Below are 12,057 nucleotides of genomic sequence, written 5' to 3'. Positions count from 1 at the left end.
TTACACATATTAGTGGGGTTCATTTTGCCATAATCACACATGCATGGAATATAATGGAATATTTCCCATTTCAGTCCCCCCAAACTTTCAAATTTTGATGAAAGACACGAATGGAAATAAATCAATAAATTCCAAGATGAACTCAGTTTCAAAACACAGTATAACAGAATCTTGAAAGAAGCAAAAGAGAAGAAACTGAACACCAAACACGTAACGAACCACTGATAACATATCAGCATACTGCTTTTCTGGGACTTGAGAGGCCAGAAAGCAGTGGACTGATACTGCCAGGCTGACTAAAAAAAAAAAAACCCAACAAACCCCCAAACAAAAACCTTCACGTGATTGTGATTCCCTTTTCATAATTTTTCCTGCATATACATATACATGTATGTGTGTGTGTGTGTATAAACACATATGTATGCTAAAATAAAACAGAACTATGTTTATGTCCTGTTTCACACATTATGTTCTTCAAACACATGTTCCTTATATGTTTGCATGATATCATATGTCTGTATCACAATGTATTTGTTTGTTCATTTAATTTTAAGGCATTTTAATTGTTTCCACGTTTACTGTTACAAATAAAACTATAGTAGCCCTTTACCTAAATTTTTTAAAAATTTTTTATTTATTTTATTCATTTTAGTTGTTGATGGACCTTTATTTTTTTTTATTTATATGTGGTGCTGAGAATCGAACCCAGTGCCTCACACATTAAAGGCAAGTGCTCTACCACTGAGCCACAACCCCAGCCCCTACCTGAATCTTTGAGTAACTCTATTTAATTGAATAACTTCATAGAAATAAAAATTACTTTGTTAAAATAAATGAATTCTCTTTCTCTGCAGTGCTGGGGATCCATTCCTGGGGCCTCCTGCATGCTACAAAAGCACATTATCATTGAGCTATATCCCCAGCTTATATGAGCATTTTCAAAGATGTATTCCAGAAAAAGCTAAACCGATTAATCCTCTTATCAGCACTGTGTGGGGGCCATCCCACCAAACACTGAATAAATTAGTTCTTGTCAATTTAAAATTTTTACCAATTTGATGTATAACAACGTTACCTAATTTAAGTTTGCTTCTTTGGTTATTTTTACACCGATGCCTTTTTTAAGCTGCCATGCTTCTTTCCTTGCCCTTCTGGGATATTGCTCCTTTTCTTATGGCTTTACTCTGACCATACTCACATGTCAAGAAGAGTATTCCTTCTTCCATTATATACGTTACAAATAACACTTTTTCATTTGTCTTTTAATTTTGATGCTGATTGTTTCAATTTACCAAAGTTTAAAATGCCAAAATAATGGACTCATTTTTGGGGGGGCGGTGGGAATCCCAGGGACTGAACTCAGGGGCACTGAGCCACATCCCCAGCCCTATTTGTGTTTTATTTAGAGACAGGGTCTCACTGAGTTGCTTAGGGCCTTGCTTTTGCTGGGGCTGGCTTTGAACTCACAATCCTCCTGCCTCAGCCTCACAAGCCTCTGGGATTATAGGTGTGCACCACCATGCCTGGCATAACAGACTCATTCTTTTCCTTTATGAATTCCTTTTCTAAAATGAAATTCTTCCTCAAACTAGTAAGAAAAATGTTCACTAATATTTCATTCTAATAGTTCGGTTTTGTTTTCGACATTATTTTTCTTTGCAACATTCAGTATTTAGTACATGAATATACAGTGTTGAGCGGGGGCTGTACTTCAGTGGTAGAGCGCTTGCCTAGCATGTGTGAAGCACTGGGTTTGATCCTCAGCAGTACATTAAAAATAAACAAACAAAATAAAGGTATTGTGTCCATCTACAACTAAAAAAAAATATTTTAAAAAATACAGTGTTAAGAGCTATTATACATACTATCTTTTAATTCTCACAAGCACCCTAATAGAAAGTACTCTTATCTTTCCCAATTCCTAAATAATCAAGCGGAGGTTTAGGGAGCTTAAATCATTCAACTAAGTCAACATAGTTAATAAGATGCAGAGAAGAGATTTTTAAGCTAAGGCAATCTGAAGCCCTACACATTCCCACTGTAATAATAAGCATATTAAGAAATCTTAATAAAGCTATGTTTTACTGTAGAAGTGTAATCTTTATGTCTTTACCCTGAAACAGTAACCAATTATTAAAATATTTAAGACCATATTGAAATTCAGCAATTCCTTATTCAAGCCCATGCATAAACTGAAATACCTTTTCCTTTTCTTTTTAGGGAAGAGGGGGGGGGGGAGGGAGGGAAGAGGGGGGGGGAGGGAGGGAGGGAGGGAGGGGGAGAGAGAGAGAGAGAGAATATGAATGAATGAATATGAATCTTTTTTGTAGATGAAGACAACACAATGCCTTTATTTTTATGTGAGAATCGAACCCGGGTCCCATCTGTGCTAGGCGAGCACTCTACGGCTGAGCCACAATCCCAGCCCAATACCTTTTCTCTTCTATCTTCTAGAATAGAATGAGATGTTCCTTGGTGGAAGCATGGCATCATGCTCATCTTTAAAGACTCAGTTGGTTTTATTATGCAGAACCAGACACATAAAACACACTTTATCAGTTTCTCTACAAGACAAATATCTATAAAGCAACCTTCCTGAGAACTACTGTATTTAAGGATGCACTTAACTATAGTTTTATCCATTTTTTCTCTCGTGAAATTTTAGTTTTTTTTTTTAAATCTACCGTGCTCATAAGCTGGTGCTGACACCATTCTTAATGATATTCTTCCTTCTCTTACCGAGTATTAAAAATTTGTTCTTTCAACTTTATCTAAACTGACTGTATCCTCAAATCCTTTCCAAAAATAGGCAAAGAATAAATAATATTAATTAAAGTTGATGCTGCTCAAAGCTGGGAATCCAAATTTCTATGGCTAAATTCAACAAATTACTAGGGCACAATTTTAAGTGTGTTGTTATGCATAAAACATAATGATAAACAGAGTCACAGTATCTAAGCTGGGAAGGGCACATTATAACCTTATACCCACAGACTTTACTATCATCTTTTCTGGTACATATCACATTAAAATTGAAATAATGAATTAAGACTATTTAAATCAAGTGGTAAAACTAAATAAACATCCAACTGAATTCTGATGCTTCCTTCTGCCTCAGACTCAAAGTCTATCTGATAAAAATAAAAGGAGGCCTGTAAAGTATTCACATTATTTTTAAAATTGAGATAATAAATTAAGACTATTTAAATCAAGTGGTAAGAGTAAATAAATATCTAACTGAATTCTGATGCTTCCTTCTGCCTCAGACTCAAAGTTTATCTGATTAAAAAAAAGGAGACCTGTAAAGTATTCACATTATTTTTAACAGTAAACCAATCTATGACTAATGTATTTGTGTTGATTTTAGTCTGACTTTGATAAGTCAACTAAAAATTTAAAGTCTCCAGAGCAAGTAGTAATTGCTTCCCTAGGAATCACTTAAATCTCCAAAGTTGAACTACTTAAGAATTCATAATTTTGTTTCATTCTGAACCACACAAAAATTGTTCTTACCTTTACACCTTGAATGAGACCATTCATGAGGAATGTGTGTTGAGGAAATGTTTCACGTAGAACCTACAAACAAACAAACAAACATCAAGACATCTTCAAATGTAAATTAAAAGGAAAGATTTCTGCCTCTACTAATGGCAGGCTACAGAAGTAAGATGAACCCTGTAATAAAAAATTATAAAATACTACATGAAATGCAGAAAAAAAATCTTAAAGACATGAAAAGGTAATAACATAGTGAGGCCAAAAGGTAAGCCCAGCACTTAAAGTTGCTTATCACTAAACATTTGCAGCAAAAATTGAATCATTTAATGGCTTCTACCCTCAACTACCAACAACTTTAAGTAGATGCCCTCAAAGGGTTATACAAACTCAGTGACCCAGTTTCATAACACCTAGGTAGTTCAGAAAAATCACAAGCCTTAGATTTGTACAAATTACCTCCAGATGCCTAGAAAACTCAAAATCACTTCTAAAGAAGCCATGACTGAGGCTTCAAATCAATCATACATGTATTTTTTCAAATGAACAGCACTTAATCACAGGTAACCTTGTACAAAAGGAAAAAGAGTCTATAAGCAAGAAAAAAACACTAAACAAGACAAAAGAAAAAAAATCACACAGAAATAGATCCCTCAAAATGTCAAATTTTGGAATTACCCAATACAGACTTTAAAAATGAATATGCTTACTATGTTCTAAGATATAGAACACATGATTAAAAACTTTTTTTTGTGGACTACATTCAAACTTGAGATTCTGTCTTAGCTTCCTAAAAAGTAGGGGTTACAGGCATGCACTACCATGCTCAGCTCGGCCATGTCTTTTTAGGTATATCATTCAAAGCACAATCTATGAAAGAATAAATCAATAATATAGATTTCATTAAAATTAAAAGATTTATGCTCTGTAAAAGACACTGTCAAGAGAACAAAAAGCCACAGACTGAGAGAACATTTGCAAAAAAAAAAAAAAAAAAAAAACTCATAAAGGACTGTTAACTAAAATTTTATAAAGAATTATTAAGGCTCAACAATAAGAAAACTAACAATTTGATTAAAAAATGTGCCTGCCACCAAAGAATATATAAGGTGCCAAATAAGCATATGAAAAGATGCAGTATATTATGTTATCAGAAAATGCAATTAAAACCAGATACCATTTCACACCTATCAGAATGGCCCACATCTATAATATTGACAACTCCAAAACTAATGAAGATGTGGGGCAACAGAAATTCTCATTCATTGCTAGTGGGAATACAAAACAGTACCAGTTTGGAAGACAGACTGATGGTTTCTTAGAAAACTAAACATACTCTTTTTTGATACTGGGAATTGAAACCATGGGCACTGAGTCACATCCCTAGTTCTTTTTATTTTTATTTTTAGACAGAGACTTGCTAAGTTGCTGAGGCTGGCTCAGAGCTTACAATCCTCCTGCCTCAGCCTCCTGAGGGGATTGCAGGCATGCAAAACCACTCCTGGCTGAACATACTCTTACCAAATGATTCAGGAGTCATGCTTCTTGGTATTTACCCAAAGAAGCTAAAAACTTACATCTACATAAAAACTTGCACAAAGTCTTTTATTTAAAAAAAAAAGAATAAAGTCTTTTATTGGGCATGGTGGCCAACATGTAATTCCAGTGGCTGGGGAGGTGAGGCTGAGGTAGGAGGATCTTGAGTTCAAAGCCAGCCTCAGCAATTTAGCCCTAAGCCTAAGCAATTCAGCAAGACCCCGTCTCTAAATAAAATATTTTAAAAAAGGCTGAGGATGTGGCTCAGTGGTAAGCATCCCTGGTATCCTCCCCACAAAAAAAAAAAAAAAAAAAAAAAAGAATAAAGTCTTAAAAAAAATGAAACTAAAATCCATTCAAAAATTATTTCTAATCTTAGTATTTGAACATTATTGTTTATACTCAGGAGAAAGAAACACAAATAAAGGATATTGAGTATCTCAATGGAATATCATCAAAGTTCTCTGAAAAATCTTCCAAAAATAATATAGGTGCTGGGCGTGGTGGTGTACACCTGTAATCCCAGAGTCTCATGAGGCTGAGGCAGAAGGATCATGAGTTCAAAGCCAGCCTCAGCAAAAGTGAGGGGCTAAGCAACTTAGTGAGATCCTGTCCCTAAATAAAATAAAAAATAGGCTAGGGATGTGGCTCAGTGCCCCTGAGTTCAATCCCCAGTACCCGCCCCCCCCCAAAAAAAACACAACAAAACATGGGTTATAGGGATATAGACATTCTTCTTTTAAAAGAAAAAAATACTGATCAAGATAAGAACCATCCAATAAATTTGCTATGTGCATCATAAAAATACAGCAAACTAGCAAAACTAGCAATATTTATATATAAAAAAAAGCCTCTGATCCTAGGTATGCCAGTTATTATCCCATTACCCCTTGGTCCCACATTTCTCCCTTCCATACTCCACTGCGTTGGACCAACAACGGTAGGAAGCTGGAGACATTTCTGAGACCTCTCTTACCCAATGGCTTCCTCTTAGTCCTTGTCAGTGGGAAACAGAGCTGAGGGATGTGCTGCTGCTGAACAGTGCATTAACTCCAGGGCTGCCCTCACCTACCAACTGATTCTTCCCTGCCCCCACCTCTACACTCACCCTCCAACCTTGACCTTCCCTATAACAATTCTACACGGAAATGATCTGAACATGCACCCTCTTTGTGCAAGTGCTGCAACCTAGGAAGCAGAGACAATCACTTAAGTCTAGCAGAACCACAGCCATGCACGAATGGCGCGCATTCATTGAGCTCCACATTAAACACACTAGATCCACTATGATTTTCAGCACTATGGGACCATCTGGTCCCATCTGGTCAACTCACACTATTTAATTCAACTAAAAAATTTCTATATTCACATGTTAATCTGTATTTTAACAGCTTTTCTGTTTCCTATCCCTCATCCCAAAAGGGAAACAATAAAATCTTCAATTGGAGAGATAAATAAAACAAGTCAACAGTAAATAAGTATATACAACATTTTTTAGATGGCTAACTTTCATCATAAAATAAAGTAAGAGTAAAGAAACACACAATATTCTACTCAAACTTTTTTTTTTGAGGGGGAGGCAGGGTGTACTGGGCATTGAACTCAGGGGCACAAAACCAAAGAGCCACCTCCCCAGCCCTATTGTATTTTATTTAGAGACAGGGTCTCACTGAGTTGCTTAGGGTCTCACTGAGTTGCTTAGCGCCTCACTTTTGCTGAGGCTGGCTTTGAACTCATGATCCTTCTGCCTCAGCCTCTTGAGCTGCTGGGATTACAGGCATCCGCCGTCATGCCCGGCCTCTACTCAAACTTTTAATGATAAATTTAAAAACTCAAAGTATACAGTTAATTTAAATACAAAAGAAAATAACTGGCTGTGTGCAGTGGCCCACATCTGTAACCACACATCTTAATCTTCTACTCAAGAAGATTAAGTTCAAGGTCAGCCTAGGCAATCAAGTGACACAAGCCTCAAAATCTCAAAAAAGGATTGGGAGTATAGCTCAGTGGTAGAGCACTTGCCTAGAATATGCAAGGCCAAGTGTTCAAACTCGAGTGCAATTGGTGGGGGGGTGGGGGGGCGGGTAAAAAAGAAAGAAAGAAAAAGAACTCTTATCAAAGAATAAAGTAAACCCAATGACAAAAGGTTCAGCAAATAGATAAGATCAAGGGTTTTATTTTTAATATATCCTTTTATAAGAAAATCTCAATGGAGGCATCTTATTTAAAACAAAAAAAAAAAAGGATTACAGTAAACATAAAATATAATTTGCTTATCACTTAACAAAAAAGTAACTTAGAAAGTTTTGAGAATTGAACTGTTTTCCAATGCAAAAAAACTAAGAAATATCTGCACATATATAAACATATGCCTACACATTACATACACATGCCCACAGCTGTTTTTCTCTACTTCCAATAATGTAACAGAAGAAATGTGCAAGTAGAACCTATAACATCCCTGGAAAACCAAGAATAGTGAGGTACTTCTGGATGATCCAGAGTAGATAGTGAAAAGCTGACACAAAACCTGTGAGTTGAAGCAAAGTAACATTTGAGGGGGGAGAGAAGACCTTTGAAGAAATAAATTTTCCAGAACCTAGGAAGAACCCTCCATCAGGATAGGGGAAAAAAAAAAAAAAAAACAGCCACAAGTGAACGTATTATTAAAAGATCACAAAATAAGCTCGCTGGTATCCTGTTCTCACAGCTGCAGACCTTCGTAATGACCCCATGATAAAAATCACAAGTATAGTTCTTTGAAGTGGGATTTCTAAGCAGGACACATGCAGGATTAAAGGGGGTGGGATTAAAAAGGATAGTGATGCAGATTACTTATGACTAGCCAAATTGGCACAACGCCCTATAAACACACTAAAGAAATCACAGGGTACCCACATTTCATCCAGAGCTCCTATAACCAGTCCCTGCATTAAGCTATCAGAAATGTGTTTAGACACATGCGTCTGTAAACTGATGGGTAATGCACTTTTGATTCATTGTTTTTTTAAAGTGTGAATGTCAATGTGTGAATTTCAGAAGATTTGGCCAACATCCATGATTTGTAGCTTCTCATAGGATTCCAGAAGATCTAAAATTACCATGTTGCTAATTGGCTGAGTAAAGAGATTGTGGTTGCTGCTGTTCCAACCACAGCACAGCACACTCTTACCCCACCTCATGCATTTATCACCACTTGCCTGGCCCCAGAAGACATTTTATTTCTCAATCCCTAATCTACATTTTTACTTGTAAATATTACAGATACACAAAATTTAGCAAAAAAAAGTAAAGTAAACCATTCAAAATAACAAAAAGGACACACACAAAAAAAGGAAAAAATAATCTACCTTACCTCCACCAGCTAATAATGGAAGGAAACAAACAAGCCTTAAAGTAAGTATAAATATTCCCCAAGTGATTTAAGATACTACATGCATTACAAACAACACGCTGCACAATTATAGACCTGCACCAAATGAAGCAACACACAAGAAAGTCTTCAAGAATTGATTACAGAAGAAAATTCAGAAAGAACAACAACATCAGAATGGAGATATATCAGAGTAGATACAACTGAATACTATCTGTATAAAATGTTAACAATATTTTGTGGTATTTTAAAAAAATCAGCCATTTAAAAATGTAAAAATCATTCTTATCACAGAAACAGTACGAAAGCAGAGAATAAGCCAGATATAGACCAAGGACAGTGTGGAAACCTGTGAGACCTAACAGGAAAGACAATTCTTGTTAATGTTCGTCTTCCGTTAGTGTTCGTCTTCCCATCAGATGAAATGGATGTAGAAGTCAGAGATACAAAAGTATTGAAAAAAATCTATAACAAAATTGGAATGCACACCAAAACATTTCATATCCCAAATTTTAAGACAATGGTAACCACTGGAGGGTCTCCTTGTCTTGTCATGTCAGTACTTCTTGTAACTATATTGTTGAAATCAGCAGAGGTCTTTTTTTAAGCACTTGCTTGTTTGCTGATATGAAAGTATATAACAGTACAGAAACAAATGCCCAGCAAAGCTCATTGCATCTGTTTGGTTAATGATCATTACAGCATCATAGTTGGCTGTGCAAGAGAAGGCAAAGATTTAACAAATATTGTTAACATATTATAGATACTTTACTGGGTGGTACTTATTTTAATAATTATCAAGCACACAAACAGGCACGTTTTGGGCACTTTGTTCACAAAACCACTAGTAAATCACCAGGTGAACCTGGGACATCTTGTGATTCCAGAAAGCAAGATGGTCTCCATGTGACTATAGTTATTAGAACATTTACTTTACTTCCTTTCCATATGAAGAGCAAATTATCCAATGAAGTGCCTGTGTATTGTGACAAAAACTCCTAGCATACAGTCCTATCCTTTACCAGCCACCCTAACTCAAAAACAAAAACAAAACAAAGCAAAAGAACAACAAAAACAAAACAATGATTAAGCGAAGAAGACAGGAGGGCTGGCTAACAAAGCAAAAAAGAGGATGACAAGACAGACTATGTGTTCACTGAATGATGGAAGGAATGGGCACATTATCTTGAGAGTCAGCAAGGAGAGGGAACAAAAATTTAATGTGGCAGAAAAGTGTTTAAAAAGCATTCTTTGGATTTTCAGGCCATCACATGAAAAGGATGAGGGAGTGGGGAATATTGAACTCCTGAGTCTAGCAGGATTTCAAGGTCAGCTTCAAAATAGAATCTGTAAATCACAAGAAATAAAATTCTTTACTTATAAGAACTAACATTAAGCATGTCTTTATCAAAATAAGTGCCCAATTTAAATACTTATGAAGACACCAAAAATGATCAGATTACTTTATTTAAAATAAATTGAAGTCAGGGGACTCTGAGAGGATGCATGTTTGTACTAGAGGACAGAATGTCAGGCAGGAACATGAGATGAGAGAAAAGTCAACTTTTAAGTATAAACCACCATTCAACACAACTCCTACTACTAGAAGGTAAGTCCAGTTTTATAAATTTGCTCCAGAGGTTTAGGGGTAAGTCCTTTCTGACGGTGTTTAATAAACAAACTAAACTGTAAGCTAGGTCATGGCTACATAACAAAGGCAACAAATCTCAAGGAGCAAATGACTTTGGACTAAGAAGTAAACTGCTCTACACTGTTTCAAATAGATACTAATCATTGCCAGAAAGTAGGGTTACTCAGACTGTCAAAAATATTAATACATATGCACTTTTCTGGACTGCCAAATTATGCTCTCAACACTTCTATTTTTTTATCTTGATGGAAACAAGAAAGAATGCTGTCCACTTAGCAAAGGAAAAAAATGAACAAACAAAAAGAACACATGTGAATCAACATTTTAACAGTTATGCCATGGTGGGTGATGGACTCAAGATACCAAGGACTAGAAATTGGAAAATAGCAAACTCCTGCATTAAAAAAGAAGATAGGGCTGGGGATATAGCTCAGCTGGTAAGTGCTTTCCTCACATGCACAAGGCCATGGATTCCATCCCCAGCAACACACACACTAAAATATACAAAAAAAAAAAAAAAGAAAAAGAAAAAAGATAAATGAACTTTTGTGAAGAAATAAACCTTAATTTTGACTCTTTCTTATTAAAGAACCAAATTACCACTTCTCTGTCCAACCAGAAAAGACAAGCGGAGAGGGCATATTTGTTTTCCACAGGAAGGAGTTGCACCAGCACCCCTAATCCAAAAATGAAACAAGATTAACATACTCTGGTATGAAGGGTGGACAGAGTCAGGAAAGTACAGGACATTTAGCTTTATTTAGCAATACCAAAAATCCCAGAAAGAGAGAAGGAAGGAGCACATCTACTAACTCAGTTACACGTCTTAAATGGAATTACAGAATCATGCCAGCAACTGTATTCCTCACGCTAAATGTGCATATTACTCTAATTTCTGCAAGCAGCATTTAATTAACTAATTAATTACAATAAGAAGGAATCTAACAATCTAACCGAGGGTCAGAATGGCCAAAGGACACAATAATTGTCTAAAAGGTTTTGGGAATTTCTTTTCTTTTGGTACTGGGGATTGAATGCAGGGAAGCTTTACTTCAAAGCTACATCCCTAGTCCTTTTTATTTTGAGACAGGGTCTCACTAAGTTGCTGAGGGTCTCACTAAATTGCCAGACTGCATGGCTTCTAACTTGTTCTGCCTCAGTCTCTGAAGTCGCAGGGATTATAGATGTATGCCACCATGCCTGGCAGGTTTTAGAATTTCTGACAGGGTAAAAAATGAACTAAGGTATTTCTTCATTTTAATTTGAATCCCTACCAACAAAGGATGACTACAGAATTACTTTTATAATGAGAATCCTGCTGAGCTAATAGAACAGACTACAAAAGAAACATTATTTTGAAACTTTTTGTTTATGTTTTTGTACTAAGGATTGAACTCAGGGCCTTCCAAATGCTAGGCAAATGCTCTACCACTGAGCTATATCCCCAGTCCTGAAACTCTACTTTGTAAACAAGCTGGAGGTGGGGGAACCAAAGTGCTAGGGCCAAAAATCTCAGTTTCTTAAAACAAGTGGCCCAGTCCACTTCACATCCACTGGGATGGCTGCTATTGAAAATAAAGCAAGTCCCATAAAATAACAAGTGTCAGCAATCAGAGAAAGCAGGGAAACCGGAACCCTTATACACTGTTGGTAGGAATATCAAATGGTACTACAGTTTCCATGGAAAAGAGTTTGGCAGTTCCTCAAAAAATTAAAAATAAATCACTCTATGATACAGCAATTCCATTTCTGGATATGTGCCAAAAAGAATTAAAAGCAAGGACTTTTTTGTATACTCATGAACTTTCAGTTGTGAAGAAATAAATCCTAATTCTGATCCTTCCTTATCAAAGAACCAAACATTACCACTTCTCTGTCCAATCAGAAAAGACAGAAGGTAGTAGGCATACCTGTTTTCCACAGGGAAGAGTTGTACCAGCATCCCCAATCCAAAAACAAAACAGAGTTAGCACAGTCTGGTCAGCACAGCAGCATTATTCCC

General features: G+C 36.2%; 1 protein-coding gene across 3 annotated transcripts in view; it reads right to left on the bottom strand.

Moving 5' to 3' along the window:
* Positions 1–12,057, bottom strand: part of MFSD14B (major facilitator superfamily domain containing 14B) — a 65,278-nt gene that overhangs the window by 29,803 nt on the left and 23,418 nt on the right. For 2 of the 3 annotated variants that reach the window (XM_081263542.1, XM_081263541.1), the window contains one exon: positions 3,514–3,576. In XM_081263542.1, the coding sequence (XP_081119668.1) occupies positions 3,514–3,576 (63 nt within the window). Of the gene's footprint in view, positions 1–2,433; positions 2,524–3,513; positions 3,577–12,057 lie in introns of those variants that run through there. The other variant, XM_081263543.1, reaches the window with a different exon arrangement.

The sequence above is a fragment of the Spermophilus citellus genome (genome assembly GCF_964194105.1).
Source record: "Spermophilus citellus genome assembly, chromosome: 12".
Taxonomy (NCBI): Eukaryota; Metazoa; Chordata; class Mammalia; order Rodentia; family Sciuridae; genus Spermophilus; species Spermophilus citellus.
Note: the sequence above shows the minus strand (reverse complement) of the source record. Positions and strands in the feature narration are given on the sequence as shown.